Genomic DNA, 27,365 nt, shown 5'->3' with positions numbered 1-27,365 from the left:
TAAAATGAGGACCCAGATTGTTGGGGCAATATGCTGACTCGGTAAACTGCTTAGGGAGGGCTGTAAAGCACTTTGAAGTGGTATCTAAGTCTAAGTGCTATTGCTATTGCTACTGTACTCCTGATATACTTGTTCAATAGAAGCTATTATGCCCTTAGAACAGAAAGCTAGGTGTAAAAAATGGCAAGTTTTGCAGCATTGCATTGTCATCAACAGCCCAACTGTGCTCTAAAACTATACAATACAAAATTAGAACACTCTTTAGTGGGAGGAAGTAGATGACCCATGTAAAAAAATAAGGACAGGGCTCCCATCACAGTCACTATCTTGATTCTTCTGACATGCTCTCCTGCAGGCACTCTTGGTCAATTAATACTGGACAATTTTGAGCAGTATCCTTCCCAATGCATTACAACATGTACTTGCTATTCCTTGACTAACTGTTTACCTCTGTGCTACCCTAACTTGTCAAAAATTAGGGTAGTTTATAAAAATGATTTATATAAGTAGTCTGGATTTTCCCAGCATTTTATAATAAGCAATCAACAGTAGGTGGTTTTGGCTAATTAATCCAATCTACAGCCTTTAAAGAATTGTATAAAATTCAGAGTCGTGACAAGAAATCACCATGAGGACCTAAAGAATAAAATAATAAAACAAGCCTTTTATTGATTCAGTTTGAAACTTTATTAATGAATGAAGTGTTGCACCTAGAGGCAATCCCCAGCATATCCTGAAAACCAACTGATATTGAAATAGTCAGATATTAAGTAGGATTATGGATGCTTTTATATCAGTGTATTCAAAGCTCTGTATGGGCATAATAAAAATAAAAGCAGCATTGTAAGGACACTGGAAAATTTAGGACTAAAGACTGCATTATGCTTAACTTTTTCATCAAAATTGGAAAACAGCCTAGTCTGGAAGAGTCCTTTTTTAATTCAATCCTTGATAAAACGGATCTTTCTGAGGATAATTTTTTATTTTAAGGAGTTTGAATTGTCAGTTGTTTTAAATTTACGCTGGAGAAATAAAGAATAAAAGACTATCATGAGTCCTACACTAAGTTCTATAGCTTTATTATAGCATTTATGTTATTTTTACTTTTGGTTGGGAGCTGCCCACAATTGGTTATAAGATGAGAGGTTATATAAATGTTTTAAGTAAATAAAGTGTAATTAACCGCAAAGCTGGACAAACTTCTGTCAGATTTCTTTTAAACATAGGTGGGCAGCCTGCAGTTGGGAGCTGAAACATGCTCATATGCACGCCCAGCAGTGACACCCATTCCCATTCCCCCTCCCCTTCCCTCCCTCCCTCTCTCTCTTTCTCTCTCTCTTTCATCCCACTCCTTTCAGTAATCTTGAACAGAATTGTGGAAGCAGACAGGAAAATCTGAAGGGTTTCTCTAGGGACCTCCTGAAGGTGGTGGTTATTGGCCTGTGCAACTCCTTTTGTTGATCCAGGGTTACATGCAGCAGCATCCAGGTCAGAGGCTGCCTAAGCATAGAATGCATAGTTCCTGTCATCGCTTTTGATTGATGCTGGACATACCCATCAGTCTGTGATATACAAGCTCAGTCCTCCAAAAAATGCATATGCACCATACACTTGTGTTATGTTTGAAGTGTTTCTTGAGAATTGCATTGATTTCTTTGGCTCGTACCATGAAATGTTGAAGCGATGAAAGAATACTTTTTCTCCTTGTGCTTTTTTCTGGAGAACACTGGAGGTCTGTTTCAGATGTCGGCACGTTGTTTTCAAATTGTGCTTTTCATTCTCTTCAACTGAGCATCCTATATTCTATCTCATCTATTATACACTTTATAGGAGATTGTTTTTGATCAGTTCTTGATGGGATCACTCTCCTCTTGAAACGTTTGCAGGCTGGGACTGGATCTGGAAAGTTAGGGCCCACATGATTCTTTCATGTGATTTGTCTGATATCTCAGCTATAACCTCTTGCAAATAGGCATAGTCTGGTTATGCTTATCTTTAGGGCTGTTTCTGGAACTTGCAGCTGGTGTAAAATTCAAATGTCAGACTTTATCCATTTTCCTAGCTATAGATTTCTGGTCCAGAGCACTTTTTCTTGTGGCCTCCCTTCATACCAATGAAGGGAGAGGTTTGAATTGATTTTATTTGAGGTATAAAGTAGCCACTGAGTATTTTCTTCTTTTGTCATGAATGATGGAAATATCCTTCCTGTTCACTGCACCATAGGCGCATTGTAAGAGGCTTCTCCTTCAGCAACGGGTTGCTGGATTATCATGTGGTCACCTGATTATGTGAAAGGCATGAAAGTGATGTTAAGTTAGGTTAAGTGTGTAACTTTGCTCCTACTTCTCCAGTCTTCTCACATTCATGTCAAGCAGAGCTGTTCATAAAGTTCTGATCACCAAAAAGTGTAATTATTTTGGTATTCTAAGACAGTTCCCCAACCTTTCCAGGTTGGGGCGGGCGGGAGAAGGTTTTCACAAGAGCATCCGGCAAGCATGCATGTATGTGCAGCTCACACAAATGGAGCATGCACACACTCACCTGCCACTTCCACAACCCAATTCCAAACAGTTGGGGACCCCTATTCTAGAAAGCCCTGGAGAAAAACCCAGGGTATTTTAACAATTCAAGAAAAGAGAAGTGAAGGTCCCCATTCCTGATCGCCTTGCAGGCTGAATAAATATAGCACTCTTCCTGCTATAGTGCTATGGGTGTTTAAGAGGAAGCAAGGCCCTGGCTAGACTCGACTTGATATTTGCATTTGTGCCATCATAGATTCTGTTGGGAGTAAATTATCCACATTTGTCCACAATAGAAGCAGAGGCAGATTTCTTATACATCAAGGGTCTTCAAACTTGGCAAGTTTAAGACTTGTGGACTTCAACTCCCAGAATTCCTGAGCTAACATGACTGGAGGAGGAATTCTGGGATTTGAAATCCACAAGTCTTAAAGCTGTCAAGTTTGAAGACCCCTGCTATACATCTTACATTCTTCACTGTTTGTTCGAGTGCCTTTTTTAAAGTGCTACTGTTTGCCTTTTAAAGCAGCAAATGGCTTAGGATTTAAATCTTTAAAGGAGTATCTTCCTGCATGCCTGCTAAACATCTTTGGCCAGTGGCCTTCCCTTTTCCTTCCATTTCAAGGAATGTCCTGATGCCACGTTTACACACAAAGCAACCCAACTTAAAAAAAAAAAAAACCTTACCTGTGCTATTTTAAATCATTTGTATCAGCTTTCGTCCTTTACAGTTTGACTTTGCAGAACCTAGCTCTTGTTTGTACTTAATATTTGTTCCTTAAGTTTTGTTAACGAATATGCACAATAAAAAGCCGCATCAATTTTTGAGAGCAAAATGAGTTTTAAGAAAGTCAGAGAGAGAAATAAAATAGCTGTCAAACATCCAGGCGGAAGATGTGCCTTCAATACAATGAGGAATATCTGTTCAGGTTTTCAACCGATTGGCCAGCTTTATGGCACTTGTCTCTTCATGCAAGTATATCTCAGTGCAGGTCCTCTTAAGCTGGTCAGGAATGCTCCCTTCTCTCACACAATAGCACCTGTTAGCTAATCTATGGGTGACTGAGGATTTCTGGTAAAGCCAGTCCATCGTACTTAAAATGTTTTATATCTTACAGGAACTTCTGACAGACTTGAAAGAAGAACTTGATAAGGATGAATGCAAGCAGGAGCCTGAAGTTATTTATGAGACCAACTGTCACTGGGAAGGTTGTACAAAGGAGTATGATACGCAGGAGCAGCTGGTCCACGTAAGTGTTCTTAGAAAAGAGACCTAAACTCTTGGATTGAGGATTTAGCCTCCCATCGTGTCATGTGAGTTGCACAGCCAATACTCAAACTACAAAGCTTTAAAAATGATCCAGCTGGGCATAAGTAAACCTTGCCAAATGAAGTTAAATGTTCAGGAGAATGTAGCTGCAGGAAAGTCTTGGATAGTTTTCCATTTTTCTCAGCAGCCAGCATGAAAGAATAACTGTTGCCCCACACAGCCTTCTGGGATCAATACTGATCTGTTGCTGGACTTTATTGTAATCTGAAAACCTTGGTGGACTAATTACTGAGGATCCAGTCTTGTGTTGATTGTGCAATGAAGAGATGCACTGAAGAGACAAGCAGGACTACTTCTACTTGACACTCTATTCTCCTGGCACTCACAGTCATGTTCGCTTCCTTGTCCTGCCTAACATGTGAGCATGACCCAAGAGTCGTTATGATGGTCAAATCAAAGGTGATTTGAATCATGATACCATGACCCACACAAAGTAATTATATGTTACAAAATGACACCTGAGGCAGAGCTGATGCCATGATGCTTGGATTGTCATTTGCTCCCACCTTGTAGGTACTTATCTCTATTCACTCCTCCTCCTTCCTTCATAACAATACATACAAGCCAATTGTTTACTTCTGCTTTTGATTCTCAGCAAACCAGTTCATCATTGTTTGTGCAAATGGGTTTTTCCTATTCAAATGCAATACTGTTCGCCCAGAATTGCCCAAAACTGTTCATGTAAACAACTTCTGATAGGCAAAGAGTGTCATGCCATGGCTTGCCATTATGCTCATTATTTTTCATCAAAGAAATTACAAAGAAGTCGCAAGATAATTCTACTCTAAAAGAATGTTGTTCTAAATTCTACAGAGAAAAGGAAAGGGCTTTTTTTTTAGCCTATCTAAAATAAAAGGAGTTTTGCAGAACTCTGAAAAGTAAAAGTCAATTGAAGTATAATCAGGAGAGCCCTGAGCCAGGGAAGACATGCTGCTGCAAAGTATTAGACAGGAATGCATATGAAGAATTTAGAAAGATAACATGAGAGTGTGTGCTGTGTGCAGTTATTAAGGAAAGTGTTGCTTTCACATGAGTGCTTCTCCTCTAAAGTATCCAGGCTCGTCTGAGTTGTGTGCCTCTAGGGATGCAGCACACATGTTAAATCTCAGTGTTAAATGGAAAAGAAATCCAGATTCTAAGAAGCCCTTCAGGTACTGCCTTTTAAGACTTTATATCTAGAAACAATTCTATGGCTGCGAAATGGTTTGTTTCATATTTTTTTTGAGATACGGATAATTATATGTAATTATATTTTTCCTAAAATGTAGTAATAAAATCAACCTTAATACAAGATTTAATATTTCAATTTAACTCCTTAGCAGTTTAATATTTGAGTAAAATTAGATTTATCAGGTTTGGGCTACAAGAACCCAGAAAAATTACTAGATGCCAGAAAAGTTATGTGAGTCTCTAGTGATGGCCTGTACTTTTGCAACCTTAGAACTGGGGTCCCCTGAAATCTTATAGATCTGAGGATACTTTATATTGAAAAATACAGAAACACAGGATTTGTCCTTCTGCCATCCACTTATCCTGTTACAAGCGATTTAGGATTTTTTTTTTTCAACAACTGTTTAATCTGGGATCATTTTCAACAATGCATCGCTAGGTGGAGGCTGCTGACAGACAGAGGTAATGTCAGTTCACGAAATGGAGCTGGTCTTACTGCCTAGTCCAGGGCTATCAAACTCGCGGGCCAGATGCATCACACGCTGACTATGCCCACACCTGGTTTAGCGAAGGCGGGGAAAGTCACAATATATCACATGACAGTGCCGTAACAATGTGATTTTGACACCCCTGGCCTAGTCCCAGATCTCCACACTCTGTAGTAGCAGATACCTTTGGGGTTCTAAGCATTCAGTCAGGTCAATTTCATTGTGCGACTGTCACCACAGAAGACCAACCCTTTGTATGGCTGAATTACATGGCACCCACATATGATTCTGCAGTACACTCCTTATACCCTTATCTCCTTCCTTTTTTTTCTTAATAGCTGTATGCACATTGCACATTTTCCACTTAGATACTTCATTATTTGTCATGATTTTTTCTGAAGCAACCTTATAATTCTGTTTGATGTGAGTGCGAGAAATCTCAGGCAATACCCCATCCAAAAACCTACAGATCTCTTGAAGCAGTAAAATGCCTATTAAACCAACATATGTTGGCCAGAGTTGTTATATGGGCAATACCTAGTAGCCCAAAGAAGATGTTCTTATAGATCTAAGGGAATGAGCAAGTGAGCAACATCAAATAAGAATTGCCCTATTATCACAATAAGGAAGAATCACAGTTTTTTTTATGCTATAGATTTAAATTATTCCTTCTGGGCTTTCGTATTAGCAATGCTCTGTTTAGACCTCATTTTGGGAACATGTTAACCCTTACTTTCTTTATGTTGATGCAAAAATGAACTTGTAATAGAACTGAAATTTGCTCAAAGCTGTCTGCAATCTGAAAATGTCCTTAAATTGCATTCTACAAATACACAGAGCAAAAGAAGCTTGTTCCTGCACGTTGCCTGAATGACAAGTCCTGAAAAAAATAACAAACTGCTTCAAAGCTGTCGTTGGAACAGTAGGCTATAAATGTAGCAAACTGACCTAAATAACTGGCGATTGTATATTTCACTTGAAAAGAGTTTGAACCAGAACAGTATTAAAATTAAGGAATTCTTATGCTCTAAATGTTTCTCTGACCAGGTTTTATTGTCGCTGTGGATCGTGAAGACAACACGTGTATGAATCCATAACACAAAGCATCCGGAGGGCAGAAGGATTTCCCCAATTAAACATGTATATTGATATATTCTGAACTATCTGATACTGCCTTTTGAAGCCAAACCTCCTCTGAGCAAATTGCAGGGTGAAGTTTAAAATAGAACATTTTTTTTCTTTCTTTCTTTTTTCTTTTTTTTGGAGGCCTTCAAATCAGTGTTCACTCCTGGCAAATGCCTGGGTCAGTCAGCCCCTGAAGTTTTCTCGTCAAGGTTTTTCAGAAGTGAAAAAAAAGAAGTACTGGTGTAAGGTCACCCCACTGGCTTTGTGCCTACAGTGGGACTAGACTCATGGTCTCCCAGTTTCTAGCCTGATGCCTTAAGGCACTACAACAAGCTGGTTCTCAAAAGCGAAAAATTGCAGGGATTTCTCCAGGCATTCATCAGGAGTCAACATTGACTGAAGGCACCCAAAAGAAAAAGACATAAATGACACTTAACTAAGCCCATTAACCAGAACAACTGCATGAATAATACAGTGACAGGATTCAATTCATCTAAGGGCAATCCAGAACACTCAGGAAACCTGTCAAGGAGAGCCTGGAGCACAATAAGATGTCCTTCCATCTTCCTGGCAGAAGTGACTTGGGGATGCCGAGCCTCTCGTTTCACAGTCCAGCTTCTTCTTCTTGTCTTTCAGCACATCAACAATGATCATATTCATGGGGAGAAGAAGGAGTTTGTTTGTCGCTGGCAGGAATGTACCCGGGAACAGAAGCCTTTCAAAGCACAATACATGCTAGTGGTGCACATGCGAAGGCATACTGGAGAAAAACCCCACAAGTGCACGGTAAGAGAGTGTCACTGCGGAAGTGTGCTCAGCCTGAGGCGTTGGCAAACAAGCTACTGCAGGCATGTGCCTCTCAACTTCCTCATCTAACACAAGCAGATCAGGGGTGTGTTGCAATCTGGAGCAGATCAAACATGTAAACTCCTCTGCCATAGCACTGAGAGAATGAGAGGAAGACCCTTTCAGTGGCAGGGAAGGGAAAGAGGATCTCTCTCTCTCTCATTTGGATCTGATTGGAGGGAAGGTCTCTGTTACCTCAAGGTAGAGAAAAACCCAGGATTTCTTTGAGAGGTGGGGTCTGGTGCAGAAGGAGGGGAAGAAAAGATGTTTGACAGATGATTAAGATAACCCCACACTCTGATCCCAAGTGTCTCCAATACTACAATCCCCCACGTGTGGCCAACAGCACAGAGCAGGTTTCAGTATATGAAGAATAGCCCTGCATTTTTTACTCTCTATACACTTGTGCTTATTAAGTATATAATATCCAGCAAATGTCCGCTGCATATCCAGCAAAAGAGCAAAAACTGCTCCCAATCAGGAGGAGACTTTATGCTGTGTGCCACTGTCTCCTGCAGATTAGCAAAACAGATTTCACAAAGAGAGCAACTGGATTGCTTGAATTGCAAAAAGGACCTTGCTTCACAAACACATCCAGTGAGCAAGGCTCCTATTTTCCTCCTTTCACTGGTCTCCTGTTAAATTAATTAGGTCTGATTCATGTCGCCCATTTAGATGTGCTCTTTATATGAAACGCCACAAAGCAATTTGATAACCCCAATGGTTAAAGCAATGTCTTCTGCATCTAGGGATGGTAGCATCTAGCCAGCTGTGACTCTATTTGCACTTTTAACTTCAGAGCAAAAGACTTCTTTCCACACACAGCCATAATCTACATTAAAAACTCATTTAGTGAAGAAGTGTTCGGGTTCATTGTGTAACATGTCTCAGCCTGCCCTTGTTGTTTAAAAGTCAACTGAGATAAGGAATAGGATATCAAACAGAAGGCCAGGTTACAGCATTCCGCTTGCATCCTTATTCAGTGTAAAGAATTGGATGGAAGACAATCCCATCGAATACTGAGATCCGGGCATACAAATAGGAAACAGGATTGGCCAGCTGCCCTGCTCAAATATGGAAGTTTGTATTCAGAATTGCAATGTGTTGGTTAAAGGTTTTAGTGACTTGCTTAGTTTAGTGACTTATCTAGATCTCTGAAGTCCAGACCTGCAGCCCAGTTCTAAACATAGACTGTAACAGGAATGCTCCTTGCATAAAAATTGTGCATAAAGAGAGCCCCAATGAGTGGGCTGGTCTTAAAAGTACAAGCACCTGCTTTCCATCAGTTGCCCAGATTACAAATTGCATTAAAAAAAAAGAAAAAGGGGGGAGGACCTTTTCTGTCTCAGACGCCTCATGAAAGCTAAGATCTGCCTGGGATTTATTCTCTTCAAGAGAGATTAAAACCAGATGAGATGGAAAAATGCCTCCAGCTGATTAACACTCCAATTTTCTTTTCTCTCTTTTTTTAGTTTGAAGGTTGCTCCAAAGCCTATTCACGGCTAGAGAACTTAAAGACACACCTGAGGTCACACACAGGAGAAAAACCTTATGTCTGTGAACACGAGGGATGCAATAAGGCCTTTTCCAATGCTTCTGATCGAGCAAAACACCAGAACAGAACACATTCCAACGAGGTAGGGAATGTCCTTCACCCCCAAAAATATTTTTTTTAATGTTGATAATAATATGCAGCAATTTGTATTATAATCATGCCATAGTGACTTTTTCATATTTATTGTGCTGGAAGGGGAGATGATGCTAGTTTAATACCCACACATGTTCTCATACAAATTGGCCCAGATTGAGGTATTCCTCCTGCTCAATTTTAGTTGGCATATTTGAGAAATAAATTCACCAAGCTTGCCTGTCTGAGTGCCTAAAACTAAATGAAACGGATGGCCTTGGGAGTGTGTAGGGGCTGCCCCACAAGACAAATGTTGTGTAGTCCTCTTTGCTAATTAAGATCCATTATTAGTAACTGGGGAAGGTCAGGAAATTGCATTTATTGTAACAACATGTGATGGTCTGCTGCAAATGGCTAATGCTGAGGTTGAAACTTATATTACCACTAATTAAGCAAAGGACAGTAAGGGGAAATGCTCCAGAGTTCTGAAAAACCGCTGGGACTGGGTAACATTAATTTATAATCTAATCATAGGTATACTTTATCATGAACAAGTAGAACAATCTAAACACAAGGTTTTAAAAGTGATATTGGATTCAAAAACTTGGGGATCATTGTCAGTGATGGACCCTTGTGCTTTTTGAAGCTCTTTTGCCACCTCACCGCTTCCTTTTGAACAAATATTTTTCTTAACAAATCTCATGTTTGTTAATGTATGGCTGGAAGGCAAAAAAACCTGTGTTGGTGGCAGAAGGTTAGCAATGGTAAGAAGTAGAGCCATTGAAACCCTTGATCATCAAGTAAGGGAAATTTTTCTCCCTAAGAAAGGGAGGTGTGGGCAGAAAATTAAGATAAGCCAAAGTTGTAGTTGCACCCAAAGTAGACCAACGAGTCAAAGTATTCTAGTCTGCTCGAGAACAGCTCACACCTAGCTAGGTAGATTCACCAAGAAGGCAATTCATGCTCCAGATGGGATTATTATAAAACTCTCAATTCTTTCTCTTTTCCTCTCTCTCTCTCTCTCTCTCTCCCTCCCCGCTCCCCCCTGCTCTCTCTCTCCTGAGGCTTTTATGTTTCTCTTTCCTCAAAGGCAAAAATGGTAGAAGCTTTAAATGGACCTTTTTTTGAGCAGATCTAAATTGTATACTTTCCTCCCTAAGGAAACAATGCTTGGCTTCTCGTTATTATCTCTTTGGGCACTTAGCAAAGGACACATTGTTTAAAAAAGTTGCTAATTTGAGGTTAATTTCTACTTGTTGCGTGGAAAAAATGAAACTGTAATGTTATTGGGTTTATTTGTACATCCCTCTGCATGTCCATCAAATGAGAGGGAAAAAATGTCAACAATGGAATCAATTCAGGGGCTTTGTGAGAGGAGAAAGATAAAACTTTCCAGGTGGCTTTTAGAGAACTGATCACAATAAAATAGGAATATACTTAATAAAGGAACTTCTAATCCATTTTGGAATAGTCTTAGCCATCTTTTATATTCTGATAAATGGGATCTGCTACCCGAATTCAATCTTAAACATTTTTGCTCAAAGTACCCTTTCTATTTTCAGTTGATTTAATTATTTTAAAAAATTAAATGTTTTTAATAATCATATTTAATCATAAAAATTATTTCACATTTTTAAACTACCCATCCTCTCTTAGAGAGACTAGTGTGCCTAGATTCTATCTATAATCTTATCAGGGACTGCATAAGGGCCACTGAATGAATATAAGGTACTCTTCTTACCTGGGAAACTAGATTGTTTCCATCCTTCTAGTCTTACCCATCCATCTTAGAAAGGGGTGAATTAACCAGTGAGATTTTACATTTCGTGTATGTGGAAAGCAATATCTAAATCAGAATTAGGGAAAGTAGAAAAAGTATTTTGCTCTAAAGCTGAGCAGCAAACTAGCATTCTTTGGATGGTCTCCTTTTAAGATCTAATGGAAAAAGTCTTTAAGCTGCCTGAAGCAGAATCCAGCCTTTCAGAAGGAGCTACTGGAATATATGAATCCAGCCTTTCAGAAGGAGCTAGGAGAATTATCTTGCTGAAAGCAGATTTGAAGAAATGCATTTGGGTTGGAGGGGGAACGACTGTCTCTTTTCTGCTTGTTTGCTTGCTTCTCTCTCCAACTGTAGAGCTTAACACTGTTTATTTGTGCTGTAGTTATCAGTGGCTCAAATTTTCAAAGTGATCGTATCATCTTCAAAAATCACTGTGGGGCTTTGGATTTCACTCCACAGCATAAACAGCTACCCATTTGACAGCGGATGGAGATGTGAAGGAGATCTGATGGGCTATAAACCCAGTTCAGATCGACGCCTAGTTTTCTGTAGAATATGCTGTCTCTCTCCCTCCCATCAACCACCCAAGCCAATTATATTTCAAAAGAAAAGTTTCCCAAAAAAGATTTCTTGCATGTCCTAGTCACATCTCATGCTAATCTTACTAATGCAATAATGTGAGCAAATGGAAATCACTCCAATACAATTATTGAGCCAAGTGTTAAAATGCTTTGATTGGGACCCTGTGACAATTCCCAATTTCTCATTTTCATCTTGGAGTTTGCACACACAGGATTCTTACACTGAAATCATCCTGTCATTGATTATGAATAGCTAAGAAGAAGATTATGAGTAAGATTATGAGCAGATCCGAAGGAAGGCCACGTCGAGATTGTTTGCAAACCAAGCAAATCTGACAAAGCAAGCTATCTACTCCTAATGTGTTCCTCCTTCAGCAATCCCAGATTGTAAAACTAGACTTCTGTCTGAGTAGTGATAGTATCTATGATAAGTTCACAAATTGCTACCGGTATATATTTAAAATATATCAGCCCCATGTCACAAAATAACAAAATTGGAAGAGACCTTGGAGGTCTTCTAGTCCAACCCCCCTGCTCAGGCAGGAAATCCTATACCCTGTCACACAAATATTGTCTAATCTCTTCTTAAAAACCTCCAGTGTTGGAGCACCCAGAACTTTTGGAGGCAAGTCCTTCCACTCATTAATTGTTCTAACTGTCCGGAAATTTCTCCTTATTTCTAGGTTGGTGTTCTCCTTGATTCGTTTCCAACCATTGCTTCTTGTCCTGCTTTCAGGTGCCTTGGAGGATAGGTTGACCCCCTCTTCTCTGTGGTACCTGTGCTTTTGGTTTTCCTTGCCTAAATGTAAAAAAAATTACCTTTCTCACATACTTTTCTTACCTTTCTTATCTTCTCACCATTTTCTCTCCACAAAACTGCTACTAAACCACATATCTCAGCTGTTTGATTCTCAGTTTGTTGGGTCGCTTCAGCTTTGCTATTTTTGGCAGAAACCCTATGTCTGCAAGATCCCGGGCTGCACCAAGAGATACACAGACCCCAGTTCTCTCAGGAAACACGTGAAGACAGTGCATGGACCGGAAGCCCACGTCACCAAAAAGCAACGCAATGACATTCATCTGAGGCCACCTGTCCTTAAGGAAAACAATGACAATGAAGCAAGTGCCAAGCAGAGCAGCCGGTCTACTGAAGAGCGGGCTGAGGCAAACAGCACCACCACAGGCACAGAGGACAGTTTACAAGTCAAAACAATAAAGACAGAGAAGTCTGTGGTAAGAGAAGCATTTGCTTTAGTTGACTTATTGACAGTACTGTATAATGTGTAGCAAATAGATATTAACTCCACCCCCAAACACACAGGTGTACAATCTTTTCAGATCTCCCAGTTTAGATTTGCCTTAGCCCACTCCCAATTTTTTCAGCATCCTTTTGCATGTCAGATTTAAGACTCCGTACATCCACAGACATGTATAATAGATATTTTCCTGCATAAGCCAAACAAAAGATGAAAAATTAACATTTGGAGTTTCTCTCTGAGAATGGGAAACCTGTTTGTCCTGACGAGCAAAACAGCAGGCTAGTTTTTACATTACACTGTGATTAAAATGTGAAAGGATTCCCAGGAGCAAATCCATGAAATACAATTGTCCACACTCAGAGAGATAATATTTTGAATTTTAATAGCACATAAAGCTACAATTTCCAGAGTGGTAACTGTATTAGTGTTTTCTACAAAGACTTTATTTTTCGGATGTCAATGTTCTAAGCAAAACCATAATTATGCTCTATCCTAGTATTGTCCATTTAATTCTCCAAACTATTAAGAAAAGACTGTTTAAAGACTCAGTGTGAGAAGCTCCAAACTGTAGATTTCTATGACCCATCCTTGACACAGTCCCCAAATTATACCCTCTCTAAATATCCTAGCAAAACTGGGATAGAACTTTCCTACTCCTGTGACCACTCGCCTCAGCATTTGTTCCACTTTTCTGCCTTTCCTCAATTGCTCCTCTTTAGTTGCAGTGACACAGGCAGGCATACTAACTTGGGAATTTCAGCATGAGGCCAAGAACATTCTCGAATGAGAAGATGAGATGAAAAGAAGCTTGTCTATTGTGTTCTTCATCTTAATTTTGACTAGAAATCAGTGGAGCTTCTCTCTAGCAAGAAAGATGGAGAAAAGGACATATTGCTTTAAATACTAAATAAAAATTCTTCTTCCCAACAGAAGAAGCCCATATTTATATGTGAATGAATGTGTGTGTGGCCTGGTCTGGCTTTATTCATCTGGCTAAAATATGGGCCATGGCATGTTCTTTCCAAAATAATCAAAAGTAAATAAAACTCAATCACTGTTTTTTAAAAACAATATTGACATTTATTACCTGGGACTAATAATATTGACAAATATTTAAACCATTTGATGCAATGTATTCTGCAGAATACATTGATTTTACATGACCAAATGACAGGTGGTGAGGTTGAGAAAAACTTACCTAAATTCATTGCAGATATGATTTAGCAGATAGGTCAGTGCTGTGATATACCAGAAAGTGCACTTGAATTAAATATAAAACCAGGATACGTTGAACAGATATCCCTAAGAAAATGTCAACCACAAATATGAAGTACATTACTGATATTTAAATAAGACATACATTTTTAATGGTAGTAATAATATAGAGAGCTACATTTCACATTCTGTATATTTGAGTGTTAAAAAATATATTTCAGCTCACTTCAGGACATCTGGGTGAAGGAGTGAAATTATTTCTGGAATTGGATACTCTGAAAATACTTATTTTCTGATCCCCCATGATGAGACATCAGTACTGATTGTGTATCAAGACATATTGTCACATTTGGATCCTGTAAAGTGCTATATAAATTGATGGTAGTGTAAAAACAGATTATAAATGTGATGTTACAGACATTTGAGCAGTTTTTATCTGTACCGCGGCTGTTGCTAATCTGCCATTATTATTTTTTTGCCTCATGTCTTGTTCCATCAATAACCTCAACCCTTCCCTTTTGTGTTGTCTGCGTTCTAACAACCTGTTCTTTCTCCTCTCTTAACTTTTTCTACTCAACTTCACAAGGACAGTCGGTACTAAGGTGAGCAAATACCCTGTCTTTGTCAAAGTCTCTTACAAAAGACATAGTGTGCTTTGTCCTGTGTATGTGGCTAAGCAAACCAGCTGTGTGGTTGATCTCTGTAGATTTCCTGCAGGAGCTATGATGGCCTATGGTTAAGTATCTGTTACAGTGGTCTCCAATTCTTTCTCTCTCATCCTTTCTATCTTTGGCATTCCACAAGTAAGCTAACTATCCTATTGAGAACCCCCATGATAAAATTCATTAGACAAATCCTCCCTGGTCCAAAATTTATGGGGGTGTGGTAATTCCTCAATTGAGGACATCGTGTGGAACAGACAAGCGATTCTCTTTTGAATGAAATTTTCAGCTTAGGATACACTATGGTGTGAAATATGTCTTCCAGCAAAACTAAGTACAGGTAGATCTTGAGGCCAAAATTTCTGTTGCTAAGTGAAACAGTTAAGTGAGTTTTGCCTCATTTCACAACCTTTCTTGCCACCGTTGTTAAGTAAATCACTGCAGTTGTTCAATTGGTAACATGGTTGTTAAGTGAATCCTGCTTCCCCATTGACTTTCCTAGTCAGAAGATTGCTAAAGGTCATGATCCCAGTACACTGCAACCATCATAAATATGGACCACTTGTCAAGTGTCTGAATTTTGATGGTGTGTGACCACGGGGATGCTACGACATAAGTGTGAAAAACAGTCATGTCACTTTTTTCAAAATATACTGTAACTTTGAACGACCACTGAATGAACTGTTACAAGTTGAGAACTCTGTATAGTGCTACCTACCATTTATATAGGATATTTTAAGAAGTGGCAGAAATATTATTCTATTACTGTGTTCATTTTAGCCAAGTCCCTCTTATAACAACATTATGTTGTTGAGCCACAGTGGCACAGTGGTAGAGTGCAGTACTGCAGGCCACTTCTGCTGACTGCTGGCTGACTGAAATTTGGCAGTTCAAATCTTAGCAGGCCCAAAGTTGACTCAGCCTTCCATCCTTCCGAGGTCAGTAAACTGAGGACCCAGATTGTTGGGAGCAATATGCTGATTCTGTATAGCATTGGGTCTCTTTGGTTATGAATTACATTGCCAGCATCCTCTTGCTAGAACATTTTACCTTTTTCCTGTCCATTTACAAATAATCTTTGTTCATAAGAAAATCCACTTTGATAAATAAAGCATAGTAGACAGAACTGGCTGTTTAGTCCTCAGGAACAAATATTGTGCTAAAAAAAGAGAAAAGTCAATTCAACTCAGGGGTTACCTAGCATTCCCAGTCTATAGCCATAGAAGGCCAGCAATCATAAATCACAATGCCATGGGTCAGACAGCAAAAGAAAACGAAACAGCCTTCCTTTGAGGGAGCCAACACAGGACATTTAACTTTTACTGCAGATAAATTACTTAATGTGAAATGTAATTCCTAATAAAAAACCCAAACCCAAGCCTGCAAATCATGCCCTTATCTGCTTATAAAGACTGTGTCAGCCAAGCATGCTGCTCGCCTTTGAAGCAAAAGGCATATATGGTGCCTAAAGCATTTCAGGTTTGATTCTGCCACAGATAAACAGGCACATTGTAGAAGGGGAAATCTACTCAGGTTCCAGGTTTATCTGACAGTGGCATCAAGAGCTTAACTTTTCTTGAGAGAGCACATATAATTCTTTGCTAACAAAAAGAAAGAAAAAAGAAAATCCGCCTCTTTGGCTTTTAGCTCCCTGCTGTTTACATACCACTGCTTTAAGAAGTCATAAAAATTAAGTAAATCATTTCAGTGGCTTATCTGATGGAAAATCCTGTATCCACACTACAGTGCCATCACACTTGCCGGCAATAATAGGCACATTGGCTTATCAGGTAATGAGGATTTGTTTACCTAAAGAACAGATCTGGCTTAAATTAAAATTGCAATGGACTTGCATACTCTTAATTCACCAAATTTCAGCACTGAAGGGTAGACTTAAATTTTTCTACAGTTCTCCCTCTCATGCTAATTTAAATCTGAGAATATTTAATACGATACCTAAGCTTAAGTCAAAATATTTTTGTTTATTCAAATTTGCTATAGCCGCCAAACTCCAGTGGAATTTGGGCAGCTTATATATAGGGCCAAAAACTGTATTAAAAAAAAATAAAACCACACGGACAGCCCAGACTAAAACAGTCTTAAACACAGATCAATACAAAACAATCTCTCTCTCTCTCTCTCTCACACACACACACACACACACACACAAATACACTAATCTCAGGCCTGAGATCAAAACAAGGTTTTAAGAACACAATCTGAACTTTCAGAAAGAAAAATTAAAACTTTCTAGGATAAACAACATAACTCTGAAGATAGTATGCCCCAATAAGCACTGTAAAGCTTTCTGATTTTTTTTCTTCTTTGTCTGCAGGAAAATTCTTTAATCAGTTAAATCGCTTCTTTTTTTTAAAAAACTTATATGGTTTAGTTAAGAAAGTCCTCCCCCTACCCCTTCCCAGTAAGATTTATTTTCTTGGGCCCTGAAAGCATCTAGAATTTATAGCTAATTTCTGACATGTTCAGATAGAGACCAGAAATATTTCAATTTCCTCAATGCTATTTTCCCCCTTATTTTCATTTATCCACACTGCAGTTTAACTTAAGGGGGTATTAATTCATGGGATTTTGTCAACACATCCCAGTTCAATATATTTTGTGATGATGTTGTGGAAGAACAACTCAATCATCTGGGTCATCGCAGCCAATCAGATTAAATATCATATGGGAAAATGAGGCAGAGAAGAATACAAAGAAGTCAGAAAAAAAAATGAAAAACAAACATGTGCCAAGATATGTAATCAAAGGATGTCAGAACATTCCAAATGTTTAGCAGAATAGTATATTTCCTAGGAATTCATTTGGTTGTCTTGTTTGTGTTAATTTTTCAGTGGATTATGAACTGAAGCCACTCTGAATACAGCCTTAGTTTATAGAGCTATCTAAGAACACTAGGGGAAAAAATCTTGGAATGTCTTCAATAGGTGGTGTTTTTCTTTGCTTCTTTAAGATGTATCAGTCCAGTCCTGGTGGCCAATCATCATGCAGCAGTGAACCATCACCCCTTGGGAGCATCAACAACAATGACAGTGGAGTGGAAATGAACATGCACAGTGGGGGAAGTCTGGGGGACCTGACTGTGTTGGAGGATAATACTCCTGTTGTGGACTCGACAGTTTCATCTGGCAACTCAACTGTTGGTCTTCAACTAAGGAAAAACATGACAGCAATGCAACGCCTTGAGCAGCTCAAGAAAGAGAAACTCAGGACAGTGAAGGATTCTTGCTCATGGGCAAATCCAGCACCACAAGTCAAAAACAGCAAACTGCCTCCCATCCCAGGCAACGGTAAGTCAACCAACTATTTGATATCTATCCAACAATGTTTCTGAATATCTTTTCTCTGCTTAAAACTGTTTTGGACGCTCCTCTGGGATTCAAACCTATGAGTGAAATAGGCGCATGAACGCCCTTTCCCTTGTCTCTGCTCCTGTATCACATTGCCGTCTTGCTTTTGGGTGTTTCTGAACTGTAATGTCCACCAGGGCATGAGACAGAAACTCAAGAGTATACGCCAACTTGAAAGAGCACGCACTCCAAATTTTACCTAGACAAAATAGATATTCTATTCCAATGTTCAATAGTCCAAGCTTTTCTGCCCTCTTGAAAAGTGATGTGCAGGTTCATACTTGAAACAGAAAATGGGGGTGTGCACCAGCATCTCTTGTGATGTCTCAACCTTGAAAGAGATAACATCTTGCATTACGCTTGAAGGTTTCTTGACTTGCAGAAAAGGAACAAGGATATTGGGATGGTAGCCAGTTTTGAAATATAAAATTATGATTAGAACAGATGTACATTTTTGGGCTGTCTAATTTATGTACAATAAAATTCCTAACACTTATAAAGCAAAAAAAATATCAATTCAAGTTAGCCCAGTTAACCCATTCAAAATATGTACAGGTAGTCCTCACTTAACAACTTTTTGCTTAGTGATTGTGTTGCTTAGTGAAGTTATGACACCCCCCCTCTCCCCCCAAAAAACTTTTTATGACCTGGTGCAGAGTCACATGACTGCATTTCGGGCTTTTGACAAACAGTTCACCTTAAGAGCCAGTTGCAGTGTTCCATGATCATGTGACTGTGATACCTGCCCTTTTTTATATGGTGTCTGGCAAAAAAAATACCTATAAACATACATGGATTCACTTAACTATGGCATTCATTTAATGACTGCCACAAAAAAGTCATCAAATCAGACCTTGTTATGCGGGTGCCTTGACTTATGACCATTTTGACTTGCAACAGAAATTCCAGGCTCCATTATTGTCATAAATTGAAGACTACTTGCACAGTAATATATATGACTAATATACCATGATTCCCCGAAAATACAGCTTACCCCCAAAACAAGCCCTAGCCTGATGTTCACGCCTCTGCCTAATATAAGCCCTACCCCAAAAATAAACCCTAGTTAAGCCCCGTCCACCATCTGGTTGTACAAGATGGAGTGCAATGGTTCAACGTGCCACGCAGCTCCTGCCGCCAGCAGCACCACCTGCACAACAAGCCACACAGCATATGGCTGCAAGCAGCCTCAGAAGCAGTCGGGCAGCGGCACGACAGATGTCAGGGCATGGGAGGCCTGGCTGTGGTGGTCCTAAGGAAAGCAGGTAAGACATCCCCTGAAAATAAGGCCGGGTGCTTATTTTGGGGGAAACACAGTAGAAGTTTTCTAGGTCAGCAAGGGCAGAATGAAGCCTGCCTTACAAAGTTTCATCTTCTCAGTCTTACCCTGCCATCTTGAACAAATATTTTCTGATCTCAGTCCATCACTCTTAGATTCAGATGGAAAATTAAAAAGACATAAAGATGGCATAGATTTTTTTTTTAATTGGGGCATTCTTTGTTTGTGCCCTATATTTACAGGCACCAAAATAGCAGCTCACTGGAGTAGTATGGTCATAAGAGGTGTAGACGAATAATACCATAATTTCAGCAAATAAATTAAATGCCTTTTCCTATATGCCTCATATTCATGGTCTTCATGGTTAATCAATTGTACCAGTTCAAACAACCTCATGTGTCCATAACTTTTTTTTTAATTCTGGCACTCTCTTTCTAAAAATATTATAACTGAAACTGTTCCTTTGTTAATTCAATTAATCCAAAGCAGTCAGTTCTATTACTGATTGTCATTGCTGTCTTTCCTGATCTTCTGTGTTTTGTGCTGTATGAGAATGGAATGGAATGGAACGAAACGGAATGGAACAGAACAGAATGGAATGGAATGGAATGGAATAGAATGGAATTCTTTATTGGCCAAGTGTGGTTGGACACACAAGGAATTTGTCTCCAGTGGATAAGCTCTCCGTGTACACACAAGCAACAAGTGATAAATCATGATCATAAAATACAATCATCATAAATCATAAGATGCAACACTCAGTAATAGTCACAGGATACTAAATAAAAGCAGTCTACATAAATTGTAAGAGACAATGTGAACAAACAATAGTTTTCTTTGCCCAATTTTGTTGGAAGTGGTGTGGAAGACAACAATGGCTCTTCCAGACCACTTTCCATTTTCTAACCTGCTTTATCTATATGTGTGAGCTGGATAAGTATTCAACATGACGGTGATCATATTGTTTGTATCCAAGTACAATAATGGGATCCCGTTCTTTTTAATCACTGAGCAATGCTCTTACTCTCTCTCTTTCTCTCTCTTTTTCTTTCAGGTTGTCTGCTGGACAATATGTGTAGCGCCTCTACAATGCTGCCTAACCCAAGGAGAACTGAGCTGTCCATCAGTGAAATTACCATGCTAAACCAACTAGCTGAACGCCGTGACAGCTCAACCAGTACTATCAGCTCTGCCTACACAGTCAGCCGCAGATCATCAGGAATATCCCCTTACTTCTCCAGCCGCCGTTCCAGTGAAGCTTCTCAATTTGGAAATCGCCCTAACAACACCAGCTCTGCTGACTCCTATGATCCTATTTCCACAGATGCCTCTCGCAGGTCAAGTGATGCCAGTCAATGTAATGGGTTCTCTGGTCTCCTGAATCTCACACCCGCTCAGCAGTACAGGCTGAAAGCTAAGTATGCTGCTGCCACAGGAGGCCCACCACCTACACCACTACCTAACATGGAAAGAATGACCCTGAGGAATAAAATCTCTCTCCTTGATGGTTCAGAGCCTGCTTTGCCTTCATTTCGTCTCCCTCCAGGGCCAAGGCGTTGTAGTGACAGCAATGCTTATGCGTATGGGACATCGCCTGCATTCTCTCATGAAGTGCCTAGTGCAAGACGGGCAAGTGATCCAGTAAGGAGACCTGCTGGGGACCCAGGTTCCCTTCCTAGAATCCATACTTTCAATAGCACCAACAGCATGAATCTTCTTCATCCTCATGCAGACAGAAGACAATTCAACCTTCCAGTCTTTCCACATGCAGACAGGAGCCTTGCTAGGCATGTGTACTCCCCACGACCCCCAAGTATTAGTGAAAATATTGCCATGGAAGCAATGCCTGGTGAGACAGATAGTTCTGTGGGAGATGACGATATTGTCCTGCCTGATGATGTGGTACAATACATCAAATCCCAAAACAATGGGGTTGCCACGGAGAACTCTTCTACAGGGTATGGCAGTGAAATGCAAAACTTCCAAGTAAACGCAAAAGTGCAAAATAACAACGCATTAAACCAGCGTAGAATGGCTGTTCCAGATCTGAGTATGAACCATGCAAACTCTGTTGGTGGTGGATGCCAAATAAACTATGGAGCTAACTCTAATTTGCATAAAAATAACATGCCAGTCCAGTGGAATGAAGTTAGCTCAGGAACTGTTGATGTACCCTCCTCTCAAGCAAAACAGCAGTTCCCTCAGCGGAACCTAGCTGTATTCCATCAGAAGCAAAACTTTGGTCAGTATCAGAACTTCAACCAACAGCAGTTGCAGGCAGGCCAAAACAACATGAATGGGAATCTGCAGCAGTTTGTGCAGAAAAACGCAGGCATGGATGGACAAAGGCTCAATTGCATGCACTTAAAGCAGCAACAGGTGAATCCAGGTTCTGTTAACAACTTAAACCTGAACTCCCATGAAGTGTTCAACCAAGTTCATCATCAAATGCTAAGTCCAAATACGATGGGGGGTGGTGATGTCACCCAACTTTCTCCTTCCTGTAATAACATGACCATGAAGCCTGCATTCCACGTTCATTCTCAGCAATTAGATAACGTGGCTAATCCCATTTCAATAGTTAGCAATGGCAGAGAATATGTAATGCACAGTCAAGACATGCAGGAACCGGGGTATCAGCAGAGCTTTCCATCTCAGTCAAGCCATATGAACTTCTCCATGACACAAGAGGATTTCCACCAGCCTTCTGCATTAATAACCTCAAATCAACCCAACTTTGAGCCACAACAGAATACAATCAGTACCGTTGGACAGAGTTTCGCTTCCTCAATGGTACAACCTCACCCTCCACCTAATCCTAATCCAGGAAACAAGCACCAAGAAGTCCGTGCTGGGCAGCAGTTGGGATACGTGAGAATTTCTCACCTAACAAATGATGTAAGTTCAGGGCAGCAAAGGGCACACTCTTCCCCCAAGAGAACAACTGGTGTAGGATCGTTGCAACCACAATTTAACAGTAGTATGAGAGAAGGCCATTTGATGCACTATTATGGTCAAATACATATGTATGAACAAAATGGGAATGTCAATAACCAAACAGATTACAATGCCAGACAACAATGTGCGCTGAACACCAAACCAGCCACCATGCCTTCCCCTGGTACTAATCAAGTTTCTAGCACAGTGGATTCTCAGGGTCTGGAATCTCCTCAGATAGATTTTGATGCTATCATGGATGATGGCGACCATTCAAGTCTGATGTCAGGAACCTTGAGCCCTAGCATCCTGCAGAATCTCTCTCAGAACTCTTCTCGCCTTACAACTCCCCGAAATTCTCTGACACTGCCAGCTATACCAGCTGGAATTAGTAACATGGCAATAGGGGACATGAATTCTATGCTGACCACCCTGGCAGAAGAGAGCAAATTTCTTAACATGATATCTTAATGCATAAAGCACAAATGTACCTCTAAGACATATCCAGAGATTATGTGCTGGGCAATGTTATGAATGTGCTTTTCTTTAAAAAAAAAAAAAGGAGAAGGAAAAAAAGTTTCCATAGAGTAGACTTTTACAAGTATTAAAACATATTAAGGGAATTCCAAGTAAGAAAAAATATCTTTGTACAAACATGCATAAACTATGTTTAAAAAAAGCACTGAAAGGATGCACTTCTAGGATTACTTTGGTGCTTGTTTTTGGAGTGCTGAAAGATGCCACCCTTCTTCTTAAAGTGCTTCTGAAATGTGTCGCCAGTTATAAAAGGTAGATACATTGAGAATCCTTTCAAAAACCTGACTGCCATTGCCACCCTCCCTTCCCTTGTTAGCTTGCAACGGGTTAACGTTTCTTCAAACCATCAACCTCAAAATTAAATGGCACTTTGCCAGTTGTGAGACATTCAAAAGCCATGTGTTAAAATAATCACTGTTTAAAATGAAGCTTTACTTTTTGCAATCTCCTTTTGGCTTTCCCTTACCTATAGCTGCAAATATGTAATGCCTTGTCCTCCCTAGCGAGAGTTATAAATTTAAGCATATGCAAAGCCATACTATAAATGCTTCATGCTTTGCTTATGACCAGTTGTGCATGCATGCACAGACACACACACACACAACTTCATTATTACAGCCAGTATCGCTCTTTGTATCTTGCAGCTTAGCTGAGAATCAACTTTGAGGCAAAGTGCCTTACTGTGCATTAGCAGTTGAGACTTCTAGGCATCTGTTGTCCAATAATGTCAAATAAAGTGTATATTGCCAGAAGCATATATAAAATAAAGGTGCATTTATGTCAGGCAACACCGTGTGGCTAAAAGGACATTTGAGAGAGACATGTTGATGGGGAAATGTGAGAAACTATTGGGCTTTGGTTTGGTTGCTTTTTCTAATCAGAGGCCATCATGGAGAATGAAGTGGAAGTTTGAAAAACAAACTAATTTAAAGATATTGTAGGGGGAAAAATCTCTACCATGCACGGTGTGAAACACAGATCACTCTGAGTTTCTATGGACTTCACTTTGGAATTGCTCATACAAAAATCATAGTGCTGGAGTTTGTTAAATGACATAAAAATGATGCAGCAGAAATGTGAATGTTTTTATGTCATGAAATTTGTTCATCCCTCCCAGTTAGGTGTTCTATAAAACTGTTTAATTACACACTGCATGGGTTAGCTCTGACTGATATGTCACTTTGGAGGTGGCCAACTGGCTTTGGTAAAAATGATCTTCTGTTTGCTTGACCAGTTGTGATGTCATTATTGTGAAATTTTAAAGCCGTTCGGAGTTCCTTGGAAAAGAGGGATAGCCCAGAAAGAAAATAATTTAAGCATGAAATTAATAAATAATGCCAGGCGCCTCTTCAAACCCATTGTTAGAACTCTAAGTGGCATAATCTCATGAAAGCTTAGCATAACTGCTTTGAAGACCTTCCCATATTGCCTAAGCATGGAGAAAACAAGGAGATTCAACAACCGTCTTTCAGAAGGGTCTTCTGTGTCTTTGCCATTGTGCTCAGATGAAATGGGGAGGCCCTTGAAGAGCCAAACTTTCAAGATAACATGATAGATTAGTAGAATGGTTCAGTGCTACATGCTCATCAACTTAAGCTCATAAAAATGAATATTCTTGTGCTATTACAAGAATGGCAAATTTATAGTCAGTATTATGGCATCTAAGTTGCCATCCAGTTGCCATGTATTTAGCTAACATACTATTTATATACCTAACCCCTCCAGTAAGAAGAAATAGTACATCCATGCCTACTGTCCCATCTCTCTTAAGATAATTTTGGGTGTCAGTAAGCAGCTGTTGCCAAAACTGCGTGTTATCCAGAAGTACTTGCACTGCATAATTGCACTAATTAATTCATGCAAACCAATGGGGGTGTTTATGCATTTATCTAATAGAAATTTGGAAAACATTATTTGGAAAGAGAAAATTATGAGATCAGACAATCATTAAGGGCAGAGATTCCAACCAGGAAAAGCTGGTGAAAAAAGTGGAACATGAAATTAGGCAGCTGCCAATTGCAATACAGGGTAGAGTGAATATCAAATGTAAAAAACCTTGGGGTACCAAGGTTTGCATTTTTATAATGGGGCTCACTAGATTTGAGTTAAGGTATTCAAGCCCAAATCACAGGCACTACCTATCAACATACACCGATATCTATCTAGACAACATTTCTGGGTCAACTGCTGATAAAACAAAGTTTGCTCTCTCCTATACAGCTTCTGCTTTTCCAAATCTGCTTCAGATGATTGAAGTTTATCTAAAACGGGTTTGAGAGCACACCAAAAAGAGGAGCAGAGCAGACAAAAGAAAAATAAAATCCAATTGTCTTGTGTGACATTAGAGTTAGCTCTATGGGTTTTATGGTTCAGCAGAATTATAAAAGCATAGCTGTAAAAGGATGGTATATTATGAATTCCCCACTTTATACATTTATACATTTGATTAAAGTGACTTATTTCATTATTTATTTTTGAACTTGTTTTAAAAAGAAAGGAGATATAAACCCAGTTCTTTAAAGAAACAGGGCCCCCAAGAGTGTCTTTGCTCATTTTTTTTTGCCTATCAGTATTCTGTATCAGAATCTGATCCATTTGCAGTGCCATTGATCTACCTTGTAGCCTCTACCTTGGAAATACACTGTCCGGCAAACATTGCCAAGATTAAGTCTGATTAGGATGACTTGAATGTGGACCTTTCTGGCTGCATACAAGCATATGGACATAAAGTCAAGCCAATCACACTTCTCCCTCCATAAAAAGCATGGAAGTTTTGAATAGCCATGTTTACATCAAGAAATGCCAATATATGAACTGGTTCTCAATTTAATCAATAGCTATGTATCAGCAGGTGATGGATTACTGTCTCACAGGTTTTCCTATGTCTGATGTTTAACGCCATAGAAAAGGGAACTTCTCACAGCAGAGTTTGTGGTGGCAAAATTTTCTGGATAGTACATTTCCATACCCATTTCTTATTAATTATCCTTTCCTTTATCTGTACATTTTTCAGTATCATCAAGAAAAATCTATTTGGTTTGGTCTTTCATCTTGTTAAAGGTTACCCTGCAGAATATGTTTGTTTGGGTGTCTCAAGAAAACCAATTTAGTATTCCAAAAATGTATTGTTTCTTTGTTTCCCCCCATTCATAATGGACAATGGAAGACTTAAAAGAAGGAGAAAGGGAGAGATAATAACTACAGTAGTTCTTCTCAAGACATCTGAATATTGAACATCTAAAGGCAAGACAGGAAAGTGATTTTTTTTTAAATGAATTGTTCTTTCAGTAGGATGACAGTGTTGCTATCAGCCTACTAATGTGGACCTTTCAGATCTGTTCATAGGACCATGCTCAAGTGATATTTGTGTAGCATTACACACATGATTTGGTTGTGTGACACCCCCCCTCCCCATCCTCATCACTTAGAATTGTCTTGATACAGAATAAGAATAGCACAAAGTTTCAAAGAGCTAAGAAGATATTGGACCTCCCACAAGCCATCAGGATGCCTGGTTGCAGGAATGTGTACTGATATGAACCTTGAAAAGCATTAACAAATGCAAACACAAACAGTTTGTCCATTGTTTTCTTCAACTTGTCCATGGTGGTCTCCCTTTATTTTCTGTAATAGTATTATAACAAAAAAAAAAAAACCCTGGCTCTGTATATATTCTGTATAGAAGGCATTCATTATTAATAAGAGTACTGTAGCTGAATTGTTCTGCCTTTATATCTCCAGGAGCTTTTTATCTGTTTTCTACATCGTACGGATGGCAGTCATATGCTAAAACTGTATATAAATGTTTTGTACATTAAAAATAATTTTTTTCATAATTTCTGTTTTTATTCATTATTGTTCAGGATGTGTCATAAGAGAGAGGCACAAAATAAAACTCTATATCATTATCATCTGCCTGATGACTGATACATTTTGCCCATCCTTATAAGTCCTCTCTCCCAGTCTATACATTATTTTACAGACCTTGGGTTGGATATACATTTGAAGTTTATTTACATTTTGTAAGCATTTATCTCTTTTAAACATTTATACAGCCACCCATTTGAAATCAAATACTGGGCAGGTCCCAATCAGCAATTAAAACAATATCAATAATGAAACAACATTTTCATATGTTGAAACCATAAACATTAAAAGTTAAACTTTTGACATGCAATCCACTATAGAATCTTGCTTATGTTTGAGCTGTTATTCTATACAATTATAGCATGAATTTGACACATAATTTACAATTCTTTGCAACTCAAAGAACTAGTGCAAGATCGGAAGATGTGGAGAGACCTGGCCCATTCAGTTGCCAATTGCCAATCATCATCATCATCATCAAACAAGCATCTCACTAGGATGCTGCTATTGCCTACAACTCCTTATTCAGAGAAATCTGGAGTAATGGACAAAATGGGGATCCATTCCTGTGTATCTTAGTATTATCAGAGGGGACAAAAACTCTGCCTGATGACTGATACATTTTGCCCATCCTTATAAGTCCTCTCTCCCAGTCCATACATTATTTTACAGACCTTGGGTTGGATATACATTTGAAGTTTATTTATTTATTCCTCCATATTGTGTGAGAAATCCTTCTAGAGTAAATCCTGTTATAATTAAAGTCTATGCAAGC

The 27,365-nt window shown here is 39.2% G+C and overlaps 1 protein-coding gene across 1 annotated transcript in view; it reads left to right on the top strand.

Moving 5' to 3' along the window:
- GLI2 (GLI family zinc finger 2) overlaps positions 1 to 22,768 on the top strand; it is a 260,165-nt gene extending 237,397 nt beyond the window's left edge. Inside the window, exons 9-14 of the mRNA XM_026707931.2 lie at positions 3,638 to 3,769; positions 7,269 to 7,418; positions 8,951 to 9,115; positions 12,418 to 12,699; positions 17,574 to 17,910; positions 20,304 to 22,768. Coding sequence (XP_026563716.1) covers positions 3,638 to 3,769; positions 7,269 to 7,418; positions 8,951 to 9,115; positions 12,418 to 12,699; positions 17,574 to 17,910; positions 20,304 to 22,657 — 3,420 coding nt within the window. The 3' untranslated portion in view covers positions 22,658 to 22,768. The remainder of the gene's footprint in view (positions 1 to 3,637; positions 3,770 to 7,268; positions 7,419 to 8,950; positions 9,116 to 12,417; positions 12,700 to 17,573; positions 17,911 to 20,303) is intronic.
- Positions 22,769 to 27,365: the final 4,597 nt, after the last annotated feature.

Source organism: Pseudonaja textilis, chromosome 1 (genome assembly GCF_049901715.1).
Source record: "Pseudonaja textilis isolate UNSWEBS1 chromosome 1, rPseTex1.2, whole genome shotgun sequence".
Lineage (NCBI taxonomy): Eukaryota > Metazoa > Chordata > Lepidosauria > Squamata > Elapidae > Pseudonaja > Pseudonaja textilis.
This window is presented reverse-complemented; position numbering and strand designations above follow the sequence as displayed.